Source organism: Centropristis striata, chromosome 21, assembly GCF_030273125.1.
Source record: "Centropristis striata isolate RG_2023a ecotype Rhode Island chromosome 21, C.striata_1.0, whole genome shotgun sequence".
NCBI classification, from domain to species: Eukaryota; Metazoa; Chordata; class Actinopteri; order Perciformes; family Serranidae; genus Centropristis; species Centropristis striata.
This window is the reverse complement of record NC_081537.1, coordinates 11,569,142-11,586,924: the sequence shown is the minus strand read 5'-3', so window position 1 is coordinate 11,586,924 and position 17,783 is coordinate 11,569,142. Positions and strand designations below refer to the sequence as shown.

General features: G+C 36.7%; 2 protein-coding genes across 4 annotated transcripts; one reads left to right on the top strand and one right to left on the bottom strand.

Moving 5' to 3' along the window:
• Window positions 1–57: 57 nt before the first annotated feature.
• Window positions 58–5,404, bottom strand: LOC131959659 (probable crossover junction endonuclease EME2). 2 transcript variants are annotated; one of them, XM_059324869.1, is made up of 8 exons: window positions 4,747–5,404; window positions 3,276–3,397; window positions 3,082–3,165; window positions 2,816–2,940; window positions 2,672–2,750; window positions 1,652–1,767; window positions 1,285–1,474; window positions 58–523 (listed from the first exon to the last, which is right to left on the bottom strand). In XM_059324869.1, the coding sequence occupies exons 1-8, from the start codon at window positions 5,174–5,176 to the stop codon at window positions 368–370; spliced, it is 1,302 nt and encodes a 433-aa protein (XP_059180852.1). In that variant the 5' UTR covers window positions 5,177–5,404; the 3' UTR covers window positions 58–367. The 2 variants fall into 2 exon arrangements, with proteins under 2 accessions (XP_059180852.1, XP_059180851.1); XM_059324868.1 differs by having other exon boundaries at window positions 3,082–3,168; window positions 4,747–5,403.
• mfsd1l (major facilitator superfamily domain containing 1-like) lies at window positions 4,750–13,851 on the top strand. 2 transcript variants are annotated; one of them, XM_059324865.1, is made up of 14 exons: window positions 4,750–5,034; window positions 6,609–6,772; window positions 8,112–8,212; window positions 8,901–9,010; window positions 9,093–9,148; window positions 9,230–9,373; window positions 9,468–9,626; window positions 9,738–9,853; window positions 10,365–10,465; window positions 11,135–11,246; window positions 11,335–11,472; window positions 12,050–12,189; window positions 12,295–12,406; window positions 13,125–13,851. In XM_059324865.1, exons 2-14 carry the CDS (start codon window positions 6,751–6,753, stop codon window positions 13,263–13,265), a joined length of 1,452 nt encoding a protein of 483 aa, XP_059180848.1. In that variant the 5' UTR covers window positions 4,750–5,034; window positions 6,609–6,750; the 3' UTR covers window positions 13,266–13,851. The 2 variants fall into 2 exon arrangements, with proteins under 2 accessions (XP_059180848.1, XP_059180849.1); XM_059324866.1 differs by lacking the exon at window positions 4,750–5,034 and adding an exon at window positions 5,617–5,683.
• Window positions 13,852–17,783: the final 3,932 nt, after the last annotated feature.

Sequence of the window (17,783 nt, the reverse complement as noted above, 5' to 3'; positions counted from 1 at the left end):
TTTGTTTATGAACTTTCTTACTCAGGAAATTCTCTAAAATAAAACAGAAATGAAAAGTTCTGTTGTAGCTCATTTTTTATCAGATATTTCACACAAAAAAACAAAAAAGTATTTTACATTCATACAGAACAAACATAAGATTGTAACAAAATAATACATCATGAATCATATAATTCCTTTTTTTATATTCTACTCCTTTTATCTGTTCGTATGAGTATAAATAGTGCTTTACTGGAAGGTGAACATGATATCTAAGGCATATTTTTAGCTTGTAAACATCATCGTTAACACATTAGCAGCTAAGTGGTGACAAAGTGTCATTAGAAGCTTCACTGACGTCCATCAAACTCGATCTCAAGTGGACATATCAGTCCAGGACCAGCTGGGGGTTCTGGGCTGTGAAGCAGCGGTAAACTCTGGCTGATATCTCTGGTCCAATACGTCTCTCTTTACCTCCACTTTTCACCAAGAGACCAGCCAGCAGCCCCTTCCTGTCCTCCTCTGACTCCAAGCTCTGGTACGCCTAAAAAACATGGGAATTTGATTTAACCCATAAGAACCCATGGTGACACCCGTGTAACAAACACTTTAAATCTTCTAGAATCTCCCATATTCAGCTTTATTCTTCACCTTAACTCATTAAACTCATTGGACACAGAATGTGAAAAAGAAGCTAATTTCAAAAAGCTTTCTTTTTGTTCTAGGCTAAGTTTAAACCCATTTAACAATTCTAATCTGTTAACATGGTGTCCTTTATTGCATTTAACCCTATTAGGGTTTGTTATTTGTTTTTATTTATTATTATTTTGTTACTTAAAAACAAATCTGAAAAATAATTAGTTGTTAAACAGAACTGTTAATGTCACAATTTTGATAAATGTTGTGGAGATGCAATGAAAAGGCAAATTTGTGTCTCTGTAAGCAGAAAATGTGTCTACTTTTTTTATTTTAAAATACGAAATATCAAACATAAATACCATAAACGCCCAATTTAATGTATATATGTCACATTACAGATCTTTGACATTTAGGGGTAGTATTTTTAAAAAACATCATAAACGTGTTCTATGTGGTCCACTTGGTCTGTGGTATATCCCCAATAATTTTCCTTTCAGGATAGATGGAACTGGGTTCTTATGGGTTAAAAAAGACATCTGATGTGGATTTAAGCACAGATTTGGCATTTTTATGACCTGCGCACACTGTTTGAGACATTTGTCCACTTTTTGGGCTTAAATCCTTTCAAAATCCAGCAGTTAATGTCAAAAATAAATATCAAAGTACCTGTAGCAGCAGCTGAGGAGACGGGTAAGCTGCGATCACAGTGGAGGCCACAGCAGGGCTGACTCTGTTCAGCTGCTGGATCTGTCTGCTCCAGACCTGCATCAGCCCCGAGCCGTCCCTCTCTACCCGAGCCCCGCTGGCCCATGAACCGTCCACACAAAAAGGCAGCTCTGTTCGCTCTGTCAGCAGTCTGGAAGGACATCAGGTCAGTGATCAGGCAGGTATTCATGTCATGATATCTAATTACACCACATTTGTGAAACTGCGTCTTGGTTCCTGAACAACAATATTAACTTCAGGGACAGTTAATGTCTGATGGAAATGTTCCCGGTGTGTTAATGTGACAGTGACTAGAGTCGTTGCGTACTTGAAAGGGCGTTTTGATAAGGCCTTGGTGACGGCACACACGTGGTTAGTGACCTCCTGCCAACCATCCAGGAAGACCAGTGAGATATGTTTGTAGAGCTGCAGGTACACAAGGACCTGGAGAGAAATGGAGACAGCACCAAAGAAACCCCTTAACTTCTATACTGGAACTTAAAGGACCAGTGTGTAGGATTAAGTGGGAGCGTTTTGGCTAATTTAATATAATAACTGTGTTTCTGTTTGCATTGAATGAGCCCTTCATGTCTATTGGCAAGAAAAATACAATTGAACAACAATTGAAAATACCTAGCTTTCTGCATTATTGTGTCATTAAATGTGACCTGATCTGCATCTAAGTCCCAAGTATAGACAGACACAATGTGTTTGACCTACTACCACACAAACAAGTATAATCTTTCATGTCTTCACTGATAAATATATTCAGTCTTTGAGATTACGTTGTAGCCCCTTCAAGTCTTGTGCAGATCAACAATTCTTGATCGTAGGTCTTCGGAGATCTCTTTTTTGCGAGGCATGGTTCACATCAGCAGATGCTTCTTGTGAATAGCAAACTCAAGTGTTTATTATAATTTAAAGTAGTCCTACACCTCACTTAAATCTTGTTTCTGTGATTGAACTCCAGGTTTGCCAACTCCTGACTTGGATTAGCTCTTGATGGAGTCATTACCTCTATTAACTTACTTTTTCTACCAGCACTATGAATGTTCAATGGTTGTGTTCAGTAATGACATGAAATTTTATTTTACATATTTTGTATTTGGTTAAGCACACAGTGTGTCAATACTCTGGATTTAGATGCAGATCAGACATTTTTTATGACAAATTAATGCAAAAAAAAACCTAGATAATTTCAAGGGTTCACATACTTTTTTTGTCCCTGTACCTACACCAGGTCTTTAAAGCTCAGCTCATACATCATAAAGTGTGCAGGACTGTGTGTGTCAGTTATGTATGGTGTTTATAGAAGATCAACTAACCCTAAAATTTGAAATAAACTCACCTCTTCAGCATCCATAGTCTCCATCCCCAATTTGGATTGTAGCGTCTCATCTAGTAAATGCACACCACCACCATCAGTCCTATTGGTAAGAAAACCAATAAATCAGGAAGTCTAACCCTAATCCAGCCACACACAGACACTAACCTGTAATCTGGTTGAGAGTCCGTCACCAAGAGAGTGAACACCTTCTGAGCATCCCGGTTGAGACTCTCTAATACTGGACTGAGGAATGACCCCACTCCTGTCTCCTCCCCTTCACTGTGCAGCATCTGCATGGGCAACAAAATAAGACGGAGGAGGGCCTAGGATGCAATATGGATGCTACTCAAACACGACAATGTCCTGAGGCTCCAAAAAGTCTGTCATGTAGGCTGCCATGGTAGTAAATTACAACTTAAAAGGTTGCTTACTTTCTTCACAGAGATCGCCATGTCCATGAAGTCCATCAGACCCAGAACCAGAACAACCTGCTCCTCCTCCAGCGAGCCCTCTCCCTGCTAAAGACAAAATGGTAATCATTCAACAGGAGAGAGGAGAAAAGAATATGTAAGCGGATTTAAAGAAAATACAGTTTATTATGTTATGAGAGGCGTGATGTGCCTACCTGAGGTAAGTCTCTGGTCCAGGTGATGCTGTATGGGAGCTGCTGGCTCTCGATGCTAAATCTCCACTCAAAGGTTGTCAGGGTGTCCAGCAGGATGTCTGAGCCATCCTGTTGCAGAAGAGCTGGAAAAACCACACAGGTTCACAGACGAACAAACTGAAGCATATGCAGCATTTCAACCTCTTTGTGGAAGTCACAACCTGGTCATTTCAACAGAACTGTTAACATCACAGCTAGGGTTGTCAAAAATATCGACACTCAAAAAAGTATCGATACTAAAACGTTGTATCCGGATACAATACTCATTTTCAAAAGTATCGATCCAACAACTTATTAAGCAGCTAAACCATACAACCTCAAAATATTGTTCTAATTGTTATTGTTTGTTGTATTTATTTATTTTTTGCACTACCTCAGACCTGAAGCTTGTTATCATAGTTGCAGTTTCTCTTTGCACAACTGTTTTTTATTATAAATATTTAACCTGTGGTTCTGTTCATTTTCACATGTTGCATTTTTCTTGCAAATCAAAATATTTCTGTTAAATTTTGGGGTCTTTGGTTTTATCCTTGTGGTATCGAAAATGGTATCGAGTATCGAATATTTTCCTGAGTATCAGTATCGAGTTGAACCACACTAATTTATGTGAGATACAAAAATAACACCGGAATCCCAAATAATAAAGCATATTTCCCCATTTTACATTAAGTGCTTTTTTGTCAGGAAATATTAAGGTGTCTGTTTGTTTTTATTTAGATCCCCATTAGCTTTTGCAAAGCAGAAGCTATTCTTCCTGGGGTCTATCATATTTCAGTGTGATAAATACAATGTAGAAATACACAGAATGATAACAGACATGACATACATTACAGTGTCAACATTGTTCTTCTGGAAAAAAAATCAATGAAAACACACTAGCTGTTGTACTTTTTTTTAACATCTTCAATATTTCTTACATTTAAAAAAATGTACTTGTATTGCACATTTCATACAACAATGCAGCACAGAGTGCTTATAATAAGGAAATTAAATGACATATGTAATGTAATGATCATTAAAAACAGGGATAATGTCATAATTACTGTAAATTAAGAGAATATTCAATAATAGTAAAAAATGAAATGAAAAAAAGAATACACAGAATGTATAAGATAGAAAATAAAACCCACTGAATAATATCTATTTTTGTATTTTATTTATTTAAATCACTGCCCATATTTTGCAGCATCAGTAGCCTAGTAGTGAAGTGATAAATTTATAAGACAAAACATGAATAGTGTTTTGCCTCAAGTGCAATTATTTAATTATTTCTTAAAATTAAAATGCTAAGGATTCATTCTGTTAATAGTATAGAGTGTAGCATCAAAACAAAAACAAAAATATCAGTCTTTCCCTAGCTGTGTGACAAGCTGTCACAATAAAGTCGATGGAGGTCAAATTTCCGACAGCGCGTGAATGCAGCATGGTGTACCTGGATCTATGCAGACTGTGAGACACCTGAGGCAGTTCTCTGGCCGGAGTCTCTTCAGGTTCTCCGCTGCCTCGCTCCTCCTCTGCTGCTCCTGCTTCCTCTCCTCCTTCTCCTGGGCTCTGGCTGCTCTCTGTCTCTCTCGGTCCTCCTTCCTGGCCCTGGCTGCCTGTCTGTCCGCCTCTATCTCCTCCTTCGAGCGGCGTTTTCTCGCAGGGCTCGGTGTGCCACGTCCATCTGGTCGCGGGGGACACAAAGCAGAAGTCTGACTGGGTTCAGTTTTTGGTGGAGGTGATGGCAGGGGTTTACTCTTGTGCTCTGAACTCTGATCCTCTGTCAAGTCTGTGCTGACTGTTGGTGTGGGTTTTGTTTCAGCGTCGCTCCCCTCAGAATCGGATATTTCCCACGTTTTTACTCTACGCAACACAGACATTGCATATGACTAAGACATAATCAAAACCATTTATATACAGTCTATGATCAAAACTCACTACAGGCAGTATTCAAGGTGAAAAAGAAATGTTTGTAGCAGTTGTGTAGTCTATAATCTCGACGGTGTCCACTGAGGGACAAAAGAGTAGATTTTTTTAATTCGCATTTCACCCAATGATTTCAGGAGACGCACGTTTTCGAGAGAGGCGCAGCAGCTGACCATGATTGACACATCTGTTGGTTTTATTTGATTAAATCTTAGGACACACACTGAATAGTAGGATGAAATTGCATGTTTTTTTTGTCAGCGGTGGAAAGAATATTCAGATCCCTTACTTCAAGTAAAAGTCCTAAACTAACTTAAATAAAAGTACCAGCTTCAAAATGTACTTAAAGTTTCAAAAGTACTTGTTATTCAGAGTGGACCAACTCAGATACATATTCTAAATATGTTATTAGTTTATTTGTATTGATGCATTTATGTAAGCAGCGTTTTAATTTTGTAAAGGTAGGGCTCATTTTAACTACTTTATATGAGGTTTAATTAGAAAAAAAGGTCAAATCACTTTAAATGTATCATGCTTTTCGTGTTAAATCTTGACCTGAAAAGTAACTAAAAAATGTAGTGGAGTAAAAGTATAAAGTAACATAAAATGGAAGTACATGTACTCAACATACAAAAATATTTAAAACAAATATAAACAGTAGAAATATGTACAAATATGGTGTTAATAGTAAAAAAATAAGATGAGACAAAGAATAATACATAGAATTCATATAAATAAAGATTAAGGCGAGGATCAAATGCTTCAGTCAAAAAAAGTCAGTCAGCAGTGTAAATACAGAAGGGGAAGCAAGAAACAGTAGAATCAATATGTACAACTATTGTGTTTACCCTGCTGTTACGTTCGTTTCTCAGGAACAGCAATAATGTTCATGGGTCAGTTTGACCCAGGACATGTTTAATTATACAACATTGTCAGAAACTAAAAAAATAAAAATAAACATTGTTTATGTTTCCTTAATAACTCCATTTCTAACCATTTCAATCCATATTCAGTGCATTGGTGTTCTTTCTCTCACAGATCATGATTCAATGAGGATAATTCACTCGTTCGTTTCATGTTAACGCTTTTTTTAATGTACATTGAAATACCAACATATAAAATACAAAGGTTTTACATGACGTTGATTTTTATTAAAATTAGATTTTACTTTTTTTTTAATGAAAAAAAAACAACTTTAATTTTTATTATTTTAGATTTTTAAACTTTGAAATGGGTCAATTTGACCCGCAACATATCAGGAGAGTTAGTGGTGTTTGTTATTAGAAATGTTATTCAATAAAGTTTCCAGGGCAAAAAAAAAAAAAAGCGGCTGCACAGTCGCTGAGCGCGCAGATTTCCAAAGGCTCCGCTCCCTCCTTTTTACAGGCACAGATCGATCCATGTAGTTTAAAGCTCTGCGGACTCCAGCAGGAGAAGAAGCTGCTAACAGCTTCTCCATGTAAACAACACTGAAGAATGTCCTTTGGAAGTTTCCTTTTATAAAAGCTTTTTCCTTTATTTACTCACTATGACGCAGCCGGCGGAGAAAGGTAGGTCTGACTATACCTTTATTTTCCTAAAAAAAATAGCTCGGTTACCAAAGCATAGCATTTAGCACATAGACTGTATATAGATTTAGCATAGCACATAGACCTCTGTCTCGTATCCTTTAGCCTACTTCCCTGAAAAAACAGGGCCACTGAAAGGCCAGCTCAGCAGTTTGTGCTTTAAGTGTTGTAAGAAGAGCATGTGACTGAATGGGAAACTGGCAAAACCGTGAGGTTAGCAGTAACAGGTTTGCTTACTTATGAATTAATTCAAAATCTGGAAAAAACAAAACAAAAACAAACGTCTTCAGTGGAGGAGAGGAGGGTGATAAATGGACTAGATAAACTCTAAACCCTAATAAACTCTCCTCCATGACCAGCTGTGGCAGATGTGCAGCTCAGTCAGTCTTCATCCCACTCAGGTCTAACACTGATTCATTAACGACACACGTGATATCAGTAACACACACACACACACACACCTCACCCTCCCTCTCTATTGTCTCTCAGCTGACATACCTTGCCATACTTCTTATATTAATATTTTTTTATTGCATTTTCCAACATAGACGAAAACAACAAACAACACACTGTGGCCACAGAAAACAAATATCCAATTACTTATTACATAATACAGACAATACAATGAAAATGCTCTGTCCCATTACAATTGACAGTGATGTAGCAAATACACATCTGGAAAAAAAGTAGTGAAGAGTCGTTAAAAATAAAAAATAAAAAAAACAATTTTTCCAAAAATCATTAAAAAATTTAATTAGTAAATTAATGTCCTTCCTTATAACCCAAAAACAACAGTTAGCCAGTTTCCCTCATTGCCATCTATCATCCCTTTTAATACAATAGTTGTGAGTCGCTTACCAGCGTATTTAAAGAAGGGTGCCCAGATCTTTAAAAAGTCATCCATCTTGCACTTAAATCTGTGTGTTAGATATTCCATTGGTATTAGGTCAAATATCACTTTGTGCCAACCCCCAATTGTTGGAGGTGCATTATCAATCCATCTGAGCAATATATTCTTACGAGCAGCAAATGTGAGAATACTAAGCAGCCTTCTTTGACTTGCCATACTTCTTGTCGTATATTATACCATATTCTATTTTATGTTGCTGCACTCAGTGGTGGAATGTAACTAAGTACATTTACTCAAGTTCTGTTACTTGAGTTACCATTAGACTTATAACATATTCTGTGGTTGGAACATGTTCTTCTATTGCTTTGTGAGAACTACTGAAGCGTTTAGGGCTGTCCACATCTGTTGTGCATGTTTTAGACTGATTTTCATAATGAGGTTTGTTAACTGTATTTTCTTTATTTTTTACAGCGTATTACCGCTTTGTGGTGCTGTTCTTCAACTGCCTGCTGACATTTGGCTCTTACTTCTGCTTCGACATCCCCAGTGTTTTGCAGGATCAATTCCAAGGGGTAAGTTATGTAATGTTATGAGGTAACAAGTCAGACAATCCATGCAGAAGACAGTTTGGGGCTCTAATACACATGTTTAAGGGTCACAATACAGGGATTTTAATATACCCTCAATTATCAGAGTCATCTGTGAAACAGGATTATTTTTCAGTGGTAAAAAAGTACATTCATTCAAGTAGTGTTCTTAAAGGTCCCATGTTGTAAAACGTTTCCAGGTTGTATATTTATATAATTATATAATTATCAAATTATGCTTTATAAATACTGTAAATGTATCAAATGTTAATGTTTAAATTCAACCACTTTGCACCCATATTTTACTTTTTTTGTTTAAAAAAAATTAATGGCCAACACTTTCTAAATCATGCCAAGCAACTTTTTGCTGCATTATATCTTGTAGAAAAAAGCTTCCATAACGGCACATATTGGACAGCATTTACATGATACGGATATGTCTTTGATAGGCCAATATCAACCGATGATATCTGTCAACCGTTATATCTGTAGGACTCTAGTTTAAATAGGGCCCAGAGAGTGAGTACTGGTATATTCAGACAGACTGTATGAGAAAAATGATGTGTTTTTTAAGCAATAAAGCATGTCAGGTAGTCCTAGTAGAAACCCCAAAATACAAGTATGAACCATTATGTCATCTTTAAATGACTCGTGGCTTCCTCTCATGTGACAGAACCTGACATGTCCCAATACAACAGTGATCAATGGGACGGTGGACTGTGTGGAGGGACTGGGGATGAACCCTCAGCAGTACAATCTCCTTTATGCCATCTACGCTTGGACGTAAGCACAAACACACACATTGACTCTGCTGCAATTTAGTGATAACTGGCTTCTCAGCTTGTGTTTCCTCTCCTATCTACAGGAATGCAGTAGTGGTGATCATGGCTGGCTTCCTGATCGATAAATTAGGAAACCGCTGTAAGTTTATCTTATCTGCAAACACAACAGCTGACTTATAGTAACTCACAGTGATTAGATTCCCCTTTCCTCTCTCTGCAGTTGGAGTATTCCTGTTCTCCTTCCTGTGCGTTCTGGGCTCGTCGCTGTTTGCGCTCGGCTCCCACTTTAAAGGAACTCCCTATCTGCTGCCACTCATGCTCACAGGCCGACTACTGTTTGGATCAGGCAACGGATCTTTAACCAGTGAGGCCACCTTTCAGAAGTCACGTACATACTCTTTGCAGTATAAACCCAGAGGGTTGTTTCTAAACCGATCTTCTCATTACTTCCCTGTCAGTTGTTCAGAACCGCATCACAGCCTTCTGGTTCAAAGGGAAGGAGCTGGCCTTGGCTTTCGGTCTGACCCTGGCTTTCTCTCGCCTGGGCTCAGTCCTGAACTTTTTCCTCACCCAGAAGTTCGAAGAAAAATATGGCATACAGTGGACACTCTGGGGCGGTAGGTAATAAATAAAAAGCATATAAAGATAAAGGCTGCTGGCATGACTGAATGATAAGAAAATGTTATAAAAAGTGGATTTTTTTTTTCACATGATGCTTTGTTTTCTAGGTGCTCTACTGTGTGTTCTGGGCTTTGCATCTGCTGTTATAGTCAGCGCCCTGGACAAGATTGGAATGAAACAGCTTGGTCTTGATGGCGCCATCCAGGAACAGTCACGCAAAGTGGTAGGATCTTTTAATAGTCAACATTACCACGGTATCTGCAGGGTATTAAAAAGTCTTAAAATGTCTAAAATCCAATAATTTCAATTTAAGGCCTTAAAATTTCTAACATTCTCTTAAAATTTCAAAATGTGTCTTAAATACGATTTTGAAAGGTCTTTAAAATGTATTAACATTACTTTTATTTAAAACAAATGCATAGACTTCACTCGCTTGTTTCGATTTTTGAGGACGCTATAACATACAAACTACAAAACGGAACTAAGTTCCTGTGCAGCAGGTCAGAATTTGAACTGTGAATAAATTCATATACTTTGCAAGTAATTCCAGGCCTCCGATTTTCCTTCATGTTTTTGTACTTTTTCGCCAGTATGGATGTGAAATGGGTCTTAAATTGTATTCATTGTGGTCTTAAAAAAGTCTTAAATTTGACTTGTTGAAACATGCAGAGACCCTGATTATTATAGTGCAAATGAAATTTTCTTTCAAACCTACAATATTTGTTTCCCTGCAGAGGATTCAGGACGTGAAGCTCTTGTCACTAAGATACTGGCTGCTGGTTCTCACCATCATGTTCTTCTACAACGGCATCTTCCCGTTCATCGCAGACGCCAGGTAGAGCTATCGACATGCAACACATGCATTTTTCTATAGTTTAAAAATGGGATTTTAAAGGCCAGTATACAGTGGGTTTTTTTATAGGATGAGAATACTGTTGTTGGCTAAAAAATCCTTTGTATGGAAGCCTATTTATGCTAATACAATGATAAAAAGATCCTGTAAGTCATTATAATCAGAAACCTTCTGAAAATAATGACACTTTACCTCAAAATAATCACTCAGTATTGCAAAATAATGAGAAACTTTCTCAAAATTAAAAAAATTACATAGTTTTATTGAGAAAGTTTCTCTTTATTTTGAGATACTTCGTCATTATTTAAAGGTAGTTTCTCATTACTTAAAGGACCTTTTTTTCATCTTCATTTTCAGATTTCACCTTTTGGCAGAATTAATCTTCCATACCTTCAGGCCAAAAATTAAAAACAAATCCTAAAACCTTTGTGTTGATATGAAGCTAGTCATCCTAAGTGTAATACACTTCTTTTTAAAAAAATGTTTTTAATTTATTTATTTTAAAATCTTTTAAAAAAATGTTTTTTTTAATTTTATTTATTTTTGTTGGGGGTGAACAATTTGTATTATAAAACATATATAAAAAATACATGTTACATCTTTTAAAAAAGTTAATTTTATGGTTTTAACTGCTGTTTGTGTTGTGTCCAGTAAATTCATTCAGGATAAGTACGAGGGCTACAGTCAGAAGGAGGCAGCCTACATCGCCGGGGCAGTTTATGACAGCTCACTGGTCCTCTCAGCTGTGGTCGGCATTCTCATAGTAAGTTACTGTAACCTAAAACTGTCATATGAAGAAATATAAAATAATAATAAAAAAAAGTTGCTTTAACATGTCATATTTGTTCCAGGATCATGTGGGTCTGCGGGGCATTTTTGCAGTGGCCTGTGCCGTCCTCACTCTGCCTGTGTTTGGACTCCTGGCCTTCACCTTTGTCCCCCCTCTCGTCTCCACCATATGGCTGGGAGTCACTTACTCCTTTGCTGCTGTGAGTTTAATTCAAAGTTGTTTTAACCCATAAGAACCCACGGTGACACGGGTGTCACAAACATTTTAAATGTTCTAGTAATGTTCATGTATGTTTTCTCAAGTACATAAGTGTGTTTTTCAGTGTTCTACAGCTACAGTAGCTTGTTGAGAAGCCATCCAATGAGGCAGTGTTATTTATATTTATTTATTATTGATTTGTTATTATTTTGTTACTTAAAAACAAATCTACAAAATAATTTGTGGTTAAACAGCACTAATAATGTCACAATTTTGATATATGTTGTGGAGATGCAAAGAAAAAGGCAAATTTGTGTCTCTGTAAGCAGAAAATGTGTCTAGTTTTATTTTAAAATAAGAAATATTTTTTTCAATTTTGAAAAAACATCAAAATGTGTTCTATGTGGTCAACCTGGTCTGTGGTATATCCCCCATAATTTTCCTTTAAGGATAACTGCGTCTGGGTTCTTATGGGTTAACATTTACATTTTTAATGCTGAGGCAGCTATGTTATCAGTATAATCTTTGTCAAAATAGTGCATGTTATCTCTTAATTTTAACTGTATTGTGTATTTCAGTCGAGCATGTGGCCATCGATTCCCCTCGTGGTGCCTCAGGCGACTCTGGGGACAGCCATGGGTCTGGCCACCTCCATACAGATGGTGGGGATCGGGGTGTCCAATCTGGTCGTCGGGCAGATTTTGGGCTCCAAGTCCAGGTAGGAAATACTTCAGATCAGGATGTCATTGCAGTGCACGTGATGGTCCATGCTGCATGTCGGGTCTTTACTTACCTGCTCTGTTCTCTGTGTTCCTCTGGACAGTGAGACTAAGATTCCGTTGTGGCGTTGGCAGCGAATGATGATCTTCATGTTGGCCAACACCATCAGCTGCATCGTCACCTCAGTGCTGCTCAACATTGTCGATCACAGACAGGTCAGACATCCCACATACTGCTCATAGCCCGTTTTATTTAATATGTGTCTACTTGTGGTGATTTTGTGTCTTTGTGGTCATTGTGTGTGTCTTTGTGCTCATTTTGTCAGTTTTTTTCATTTTATTTGTAGTTCTTTGTGTCACTTTGTGATTATTTTAATAATTATTTTAGTTATTTTTAATCTGTGGTTGCGGTTTGCCCTTTCTTATTGCCTTTTTGAGTCTCTTTGTAGCTGTATTATGTCTCTTTGTAGTTAGTAACAGGATGTAGTAATATGAAAGACTATAGAGATTTGATCCAAAGTATATCAGAATACCTTTTTCTTTGTTTGAAAACTAATGCTCGACGGCTTCATCTGAGTCCAAAGTGCTGGTGTTGAAAAATGTGTCTTCTTTGTGGTTGTTTAGTTCCTTTTTTCATCGTCCTCTTGAGGCTTTTATCTCTTTGTATTTGTTTTGGTCTCCTTTTAATCTTTTTCTGTCTCTTTATAGTACTTTTATGTTTCTTTGTGGTCATTTTTGTTTGTTTAGTTTGTTTCTGGTTGGTTTGTGTTTCTTTAAGTAACATTTTGCAGGTAAAGGCCAGGGACCCTGACGCTTTGGGCCCCTGGGCCTGTGCCCTGCAGGCCTGTTCAGTAATCCATACATGCATGTGTCTATTGTCAGATGACTTCAGCACAGAGTACAGTGTGTTCAGTAAGTATTTTTTTTTCTGCAGGGCGGGACCCTGAACAAGACGACGAAGAAGTCGGTGCAGGCAGCGGTCGACTCCGACAGAGAGCCGCTCAACCAGGCAGAGGAAGAGCAAAACGAGGACGAGGAGGACGAGGCGGTCAGATCTCCCTCTATCAACTCCTGAGTTGTTGTTTTTAACAGTTTTTGTTCAAGTTTGAAAACTTCTATCTCTCTCTTTCTCTTTTTATATATATTATGTTTTCATATGTGCCCGTTTTCAAATTGAACTTGGTTTATTGCACACCTCACTGAAACCAGTTGTTTCTCCGCACTGTCTGTGGTTGCTACAGCAGATAATTTAAACGTAACAGTATTTACACCCAAATAGTATCAATACATGTGAAATGTATAAATGTAAACCAGGCACTGTGGGTTTTTCAGTAATACGGGTAATTTGAAAAGAAAACTAATTTTTGCCCCCCCAAAAAACTATCAAAATTCTTGAAGAGAATCTTGACCCTCTTGATTTTAATTTTAATTTTAAAATTGTATTTTAATTTTATCAGTGATCATTCAGTATCAACTGTACAGCCATAACTTACACTTAGGTCAGGCCACTAAATATGTCATGTTGTCACTAAAATGTTTTTATGATTTTTTAAAAAAGAGAAACCGTTAAATATTTGTACCTCTTATCTGTATGTAAATGGTCAAATTTTACTATGTAATGTAAGAAGGGAAGTAGAAAATAAAATGCTGCTCATCTGTCACCTTTTTGACGGTGCTACTTGTCTCTAAAAAAAAAAAGCTTAATACCTTCTTGTTTGTGCAGCTCCCCTGGGTTTTATGGAGCTTCATAAAGAGTTTCAGGGCATTGTTTAGCTATCAGACGAGCTGCTGAACATAGTGGAGCTGCTAAAGAACCAGATATTTCCTTACAATCTTAACATGTAGTATCAGGTTTACCTGCATAACCAGCAATATTTCCTTCTAAATACTCAGCACAGCAGTTTTAGCCTGTAACAGCCACTAGATGGAGCTCTTTACACATTTGTTTGCTATGTCATCAGCATGGGATTGTGAAGACTGGGCCTTATGCAAAAACATTTTCATATTCTACCCTGTGTTTGTGCCTAAAAAAATTTTTTTGTGCTAGCATGAGGCCCATTGTTTTTACAATCATGCAATTGAAAGTCCCATATTCAACCTTCTATTTTAGTTCCTTGAATTCTTATTAACTAGTTTCTTTCTTATCAGAAATGTTTTGTAAGTCAGTGTGGGTGTTTTGGTGGGGCTTGTCATGATAACAGTGCTGCATATCACATCCATCAAATTGTCAACAACAAGAATGTAGGCTACTTTTAAATAGCTGCAGACAAATATGGTAGCACCACAAGTAAGTGTAACATGTTTTCAGTGTGCACAAATTTTCTTCTCATTCTTTTAAACATGTACACATTTATTGCAGTATCATTTGTGTTGTAATTTATGTTACTCTTATAATATTTTTTACCTCTACTATTACTTTAACAAGCACTTTTCTGCATTTCTGGAAATATAATACATCAGCTAAAGCTGAACCAGTATGGGATTTTTATGGTCAATACTGTTCACAGACAATGGCTGATTCAGTGAATTTTTGAGCTGGAATGAAAATAAAGCTTTACTTTGTGGATTGCACACCGATATAATCACTCAGAATGCTGCTTTCGTAAACAAATAACTATATTAAAGAATATTTATCATTATTGTAGATACAATGTAACACATTGCCCACCAATTCTAACATATTAAATATATAAATATTGATATTAAACATCAGTACTCTATGTTTAATATCAGTCATTTGCTGTCTATTTTTTTTTTTAAAACAATACAGAAAAATAAAATGTATATTTTACAGAATTTCTAAATCCCCTCAAGCGTTGTTTTCAGCCCTATAGATTCTGTTTAAAGAGTTTTCATTTTAGTGCATATTGGACAACATGTACGGCATTACCAATAGACACAGTAAAATCTGTAGTAGGCCAATACTGTCCAATAAAATGCAGAAGAACATACTCATCCTGTAACTAGCTTTAATTTTAAATTCACTTACTCCGGGTGAAAATGTGTTTTTTCATTAGTGTAACAAAGGACAGGCTTCCCGTATTTCTGTATTTTTAAGGAAAAAGTTTACCTGTAAGAGCTTTTCCTTTAAATCATTATATAAAACATAACATATTGTCCACATCTGAGTAGTCTTTAGCATTGGAATTTGATTAAATGCAGATTAGAGTGCCTAAACTGATCCAGACACACTTGTCTGTCCTTGATTAACGCTGCAGTCCTCAAAACAACAAGATCCTGTCCCTGACTCTGCGCCAGGTTAAATGTGGAGAATTCTCCGGTCCGAAGCTAAGCATTCAGAACACAGCGAGTCCGTGCCAAACAATAGATCACTGAGAAAAACAAAAACCAATCAAATGCACATTATTTGCAAGGAGAGAGTTATGAAATGTTCCTGAACGTGAATTATTTTGTGTCCAACTGGTTCTTGTATTCAGTCATAATCCATCCAAAAAATGAGAAATTTGTACAGACATGGTGGACATTTACAGAAGATTGAAATAATACCATTTTACATAACTGGATGATACAATACATACTGGTAATCTTTTTAACAGAGGGCCCTAACCTCCAGATTATTAAAAAGATGCATTCCCTGTGATGAAAAGGTCAAAGTCACTGGAACGGAGGGAAGAAGGTTGACCAATATAGACTTCCTTGAGCTCAGATCTTCTGTTTACCTTGAAGATAAACCCTAAAAATATCCCTTACTTAATCTTCTTAAGGGCCGTGTGGTTGGAGTTAGTCTTTGACAACACACACACACACACACACACACACACACACACACACACACGCTGAGTCAAGTCTTAGAGAGCACCTTAATACCTGACATTCAACAGAGGGCTTTAACATCTTGAGATCTGCTCTATGGTTTCTCACTTGGAGTCCATCTGCAGCCTGAAGTGTGTGGCCGAAAGCCTCGACGCCACAAGCATGTCAAGCCTCCTCAACCTCAACAGCCTGGGCAGGATCTGCGGCTCCAGCCACAGCAATGAAATGGTCGTTTTGGACCGGGTCAAGAGGAAGAACTCCGTCCGGCGCATGTCGATTATTGAAGATGGAGAACTTGCAGAGGTTCTCTATCTTATTCCTAAACAGTCTATTATGGAGCAGCTGCCTTTCATCAACCCCAACGACTACATCCTGTGTGAGAAGCTGGCCGCCATACCTGCAGAGATATCAGGTAATGTAATACAACATGTTATGTTGTGATACGTTGTTGTAATGATTGGATTCAAAATTTTCTGTTAGGGTTAGGGTTAATTTGATTTAAAATAGTTTTTTGATTTTTTTTTTTGATTGATTGAGAATTTATTTGAACACAAAATAAAAGATGAATGTTTAAAAACAAACGAACAACAATAAATATAAGACAACAACACAAAATGAAACAACAACAAGACTCAACACTTATTTGTGTTCAAAAGGAGTGAGAAGAAACCAAAGCTTATTAAATCCCACCCCTTCTCCCTATGTTAATTTACTATATTCAGTTCTATAACAACAATAATTATATATATATGTATGTATAACAATAGTAATGTAGTTTATAAACTCATTATTACCATTATTAACACACATAACTTGTTATTAACTTACAAACACATAAGAACACATACACCCATGTAGTCATAATGAGACAACAATGAACAAAAAACAAACAACAACAACAACAACACACAAAAAAAGAAAAAATAGTAATACATTTAAAAAATAAAACGTCAACAATAACCACCTACTGTCATTTCACACACCCGCTTTCATCCCAATATCTGATTTTGAAGTGTTTCATGTAGTAATGAGAAATTAAGCTATTGAACAGAGCATAATGTTGTTCATATACAGTCATGGAAAAAAATTATTAGACCATTGTTTTCTTCAATTTCTTGCTCATTTTAATCCATGGTTTTCTTGATAATGATTTTGGTTATCAGCTATTTCTGTTGTTATCATTATATTTGTCCAAACAAATGTACCTTTAGTTGTACCAGGCAATAAATGAACAAGAAACCAAGGAGAAAACAAGGGTGGTCTAATATTTTTTCCATTACTGTATATATATATATATATATATACATATATATATATATATATATATATATAGTATTTGCTATTAATCTATTTTGACTTTAAATAATTTCATGTAGTAATGAGAAGTGAAGCTATTGGATAGAGCATAGTGTTGTACATATATAATAGTATTTGCTATTCATCACCACAGTTGTAATTTCAGATAGAATTGAAGGTTTTTAGTCAGTTGGACTACAATATGAACATGGGAGTAATCTATGACCCTTTAAAGGGATATTTTGGATTTACTGAAGTATGAGGTACTTACCCATAGTTAGTGTATTACCTATAGTAGATGTTGGTTTGCATGCCCCCAGTTTGGAGAAGCAGGCATTATGCTAAGCAATGTACTGCTGTTGATGGGGGAAGCAGCTAATAAGAATATTTTCACCACTTAGCTTGCCGTCAGACAGCCCAGGTTACATTTAGACAGGGAGAACTGAAGCTGCTGTAGGCTCTTTACAAAGCCACCAAACTCCATTGGGGAAAAAACAGTAATTTTACCTTGCAGAACATGTGA

Coding starts and splice junctions, on each gene's coding strand:
- LOC131959659 (XM_059324868.1), bottom strand. CDS start 5,176: ATGTCTGTGTTGCGTAGAGTAAAAACGTGGGAAATATCCGATTCTGAG. Junction 3,169..3,275: donor GGACCAGAGACTTACCTCAG/GTAGGCACATCA, acceptor TTTTGTCTTTAG/CAGGGAGAGGGCTCGCTGGA. Junction 524..1,284: donor CTCCTCAGCTGCTGCTACAG/GTACTTTGATAT, acceptor CATGTTTTTTAG/GCGTACCAGAGCTTGGAGTC.
- mfsd1l (XM_059324865.1), top strand. CDS start 6,751: ATGACGCAGCCGGCGGAGAAAG. Junction 11,247..11,334: donor CTGTGGTCGGCATTCTCATA/GTAAGTTACTGT, acceptor TATTTGTTCCAG/GATCATGTGGGTCTGCGGGG. Junction 12,407..13,124: donor ACATTGTCGATCACAGACAG/GTCAGACATCCC, acceptor TTTTTTCTGCAG/GGCGGGACCCTGAACAAGAC.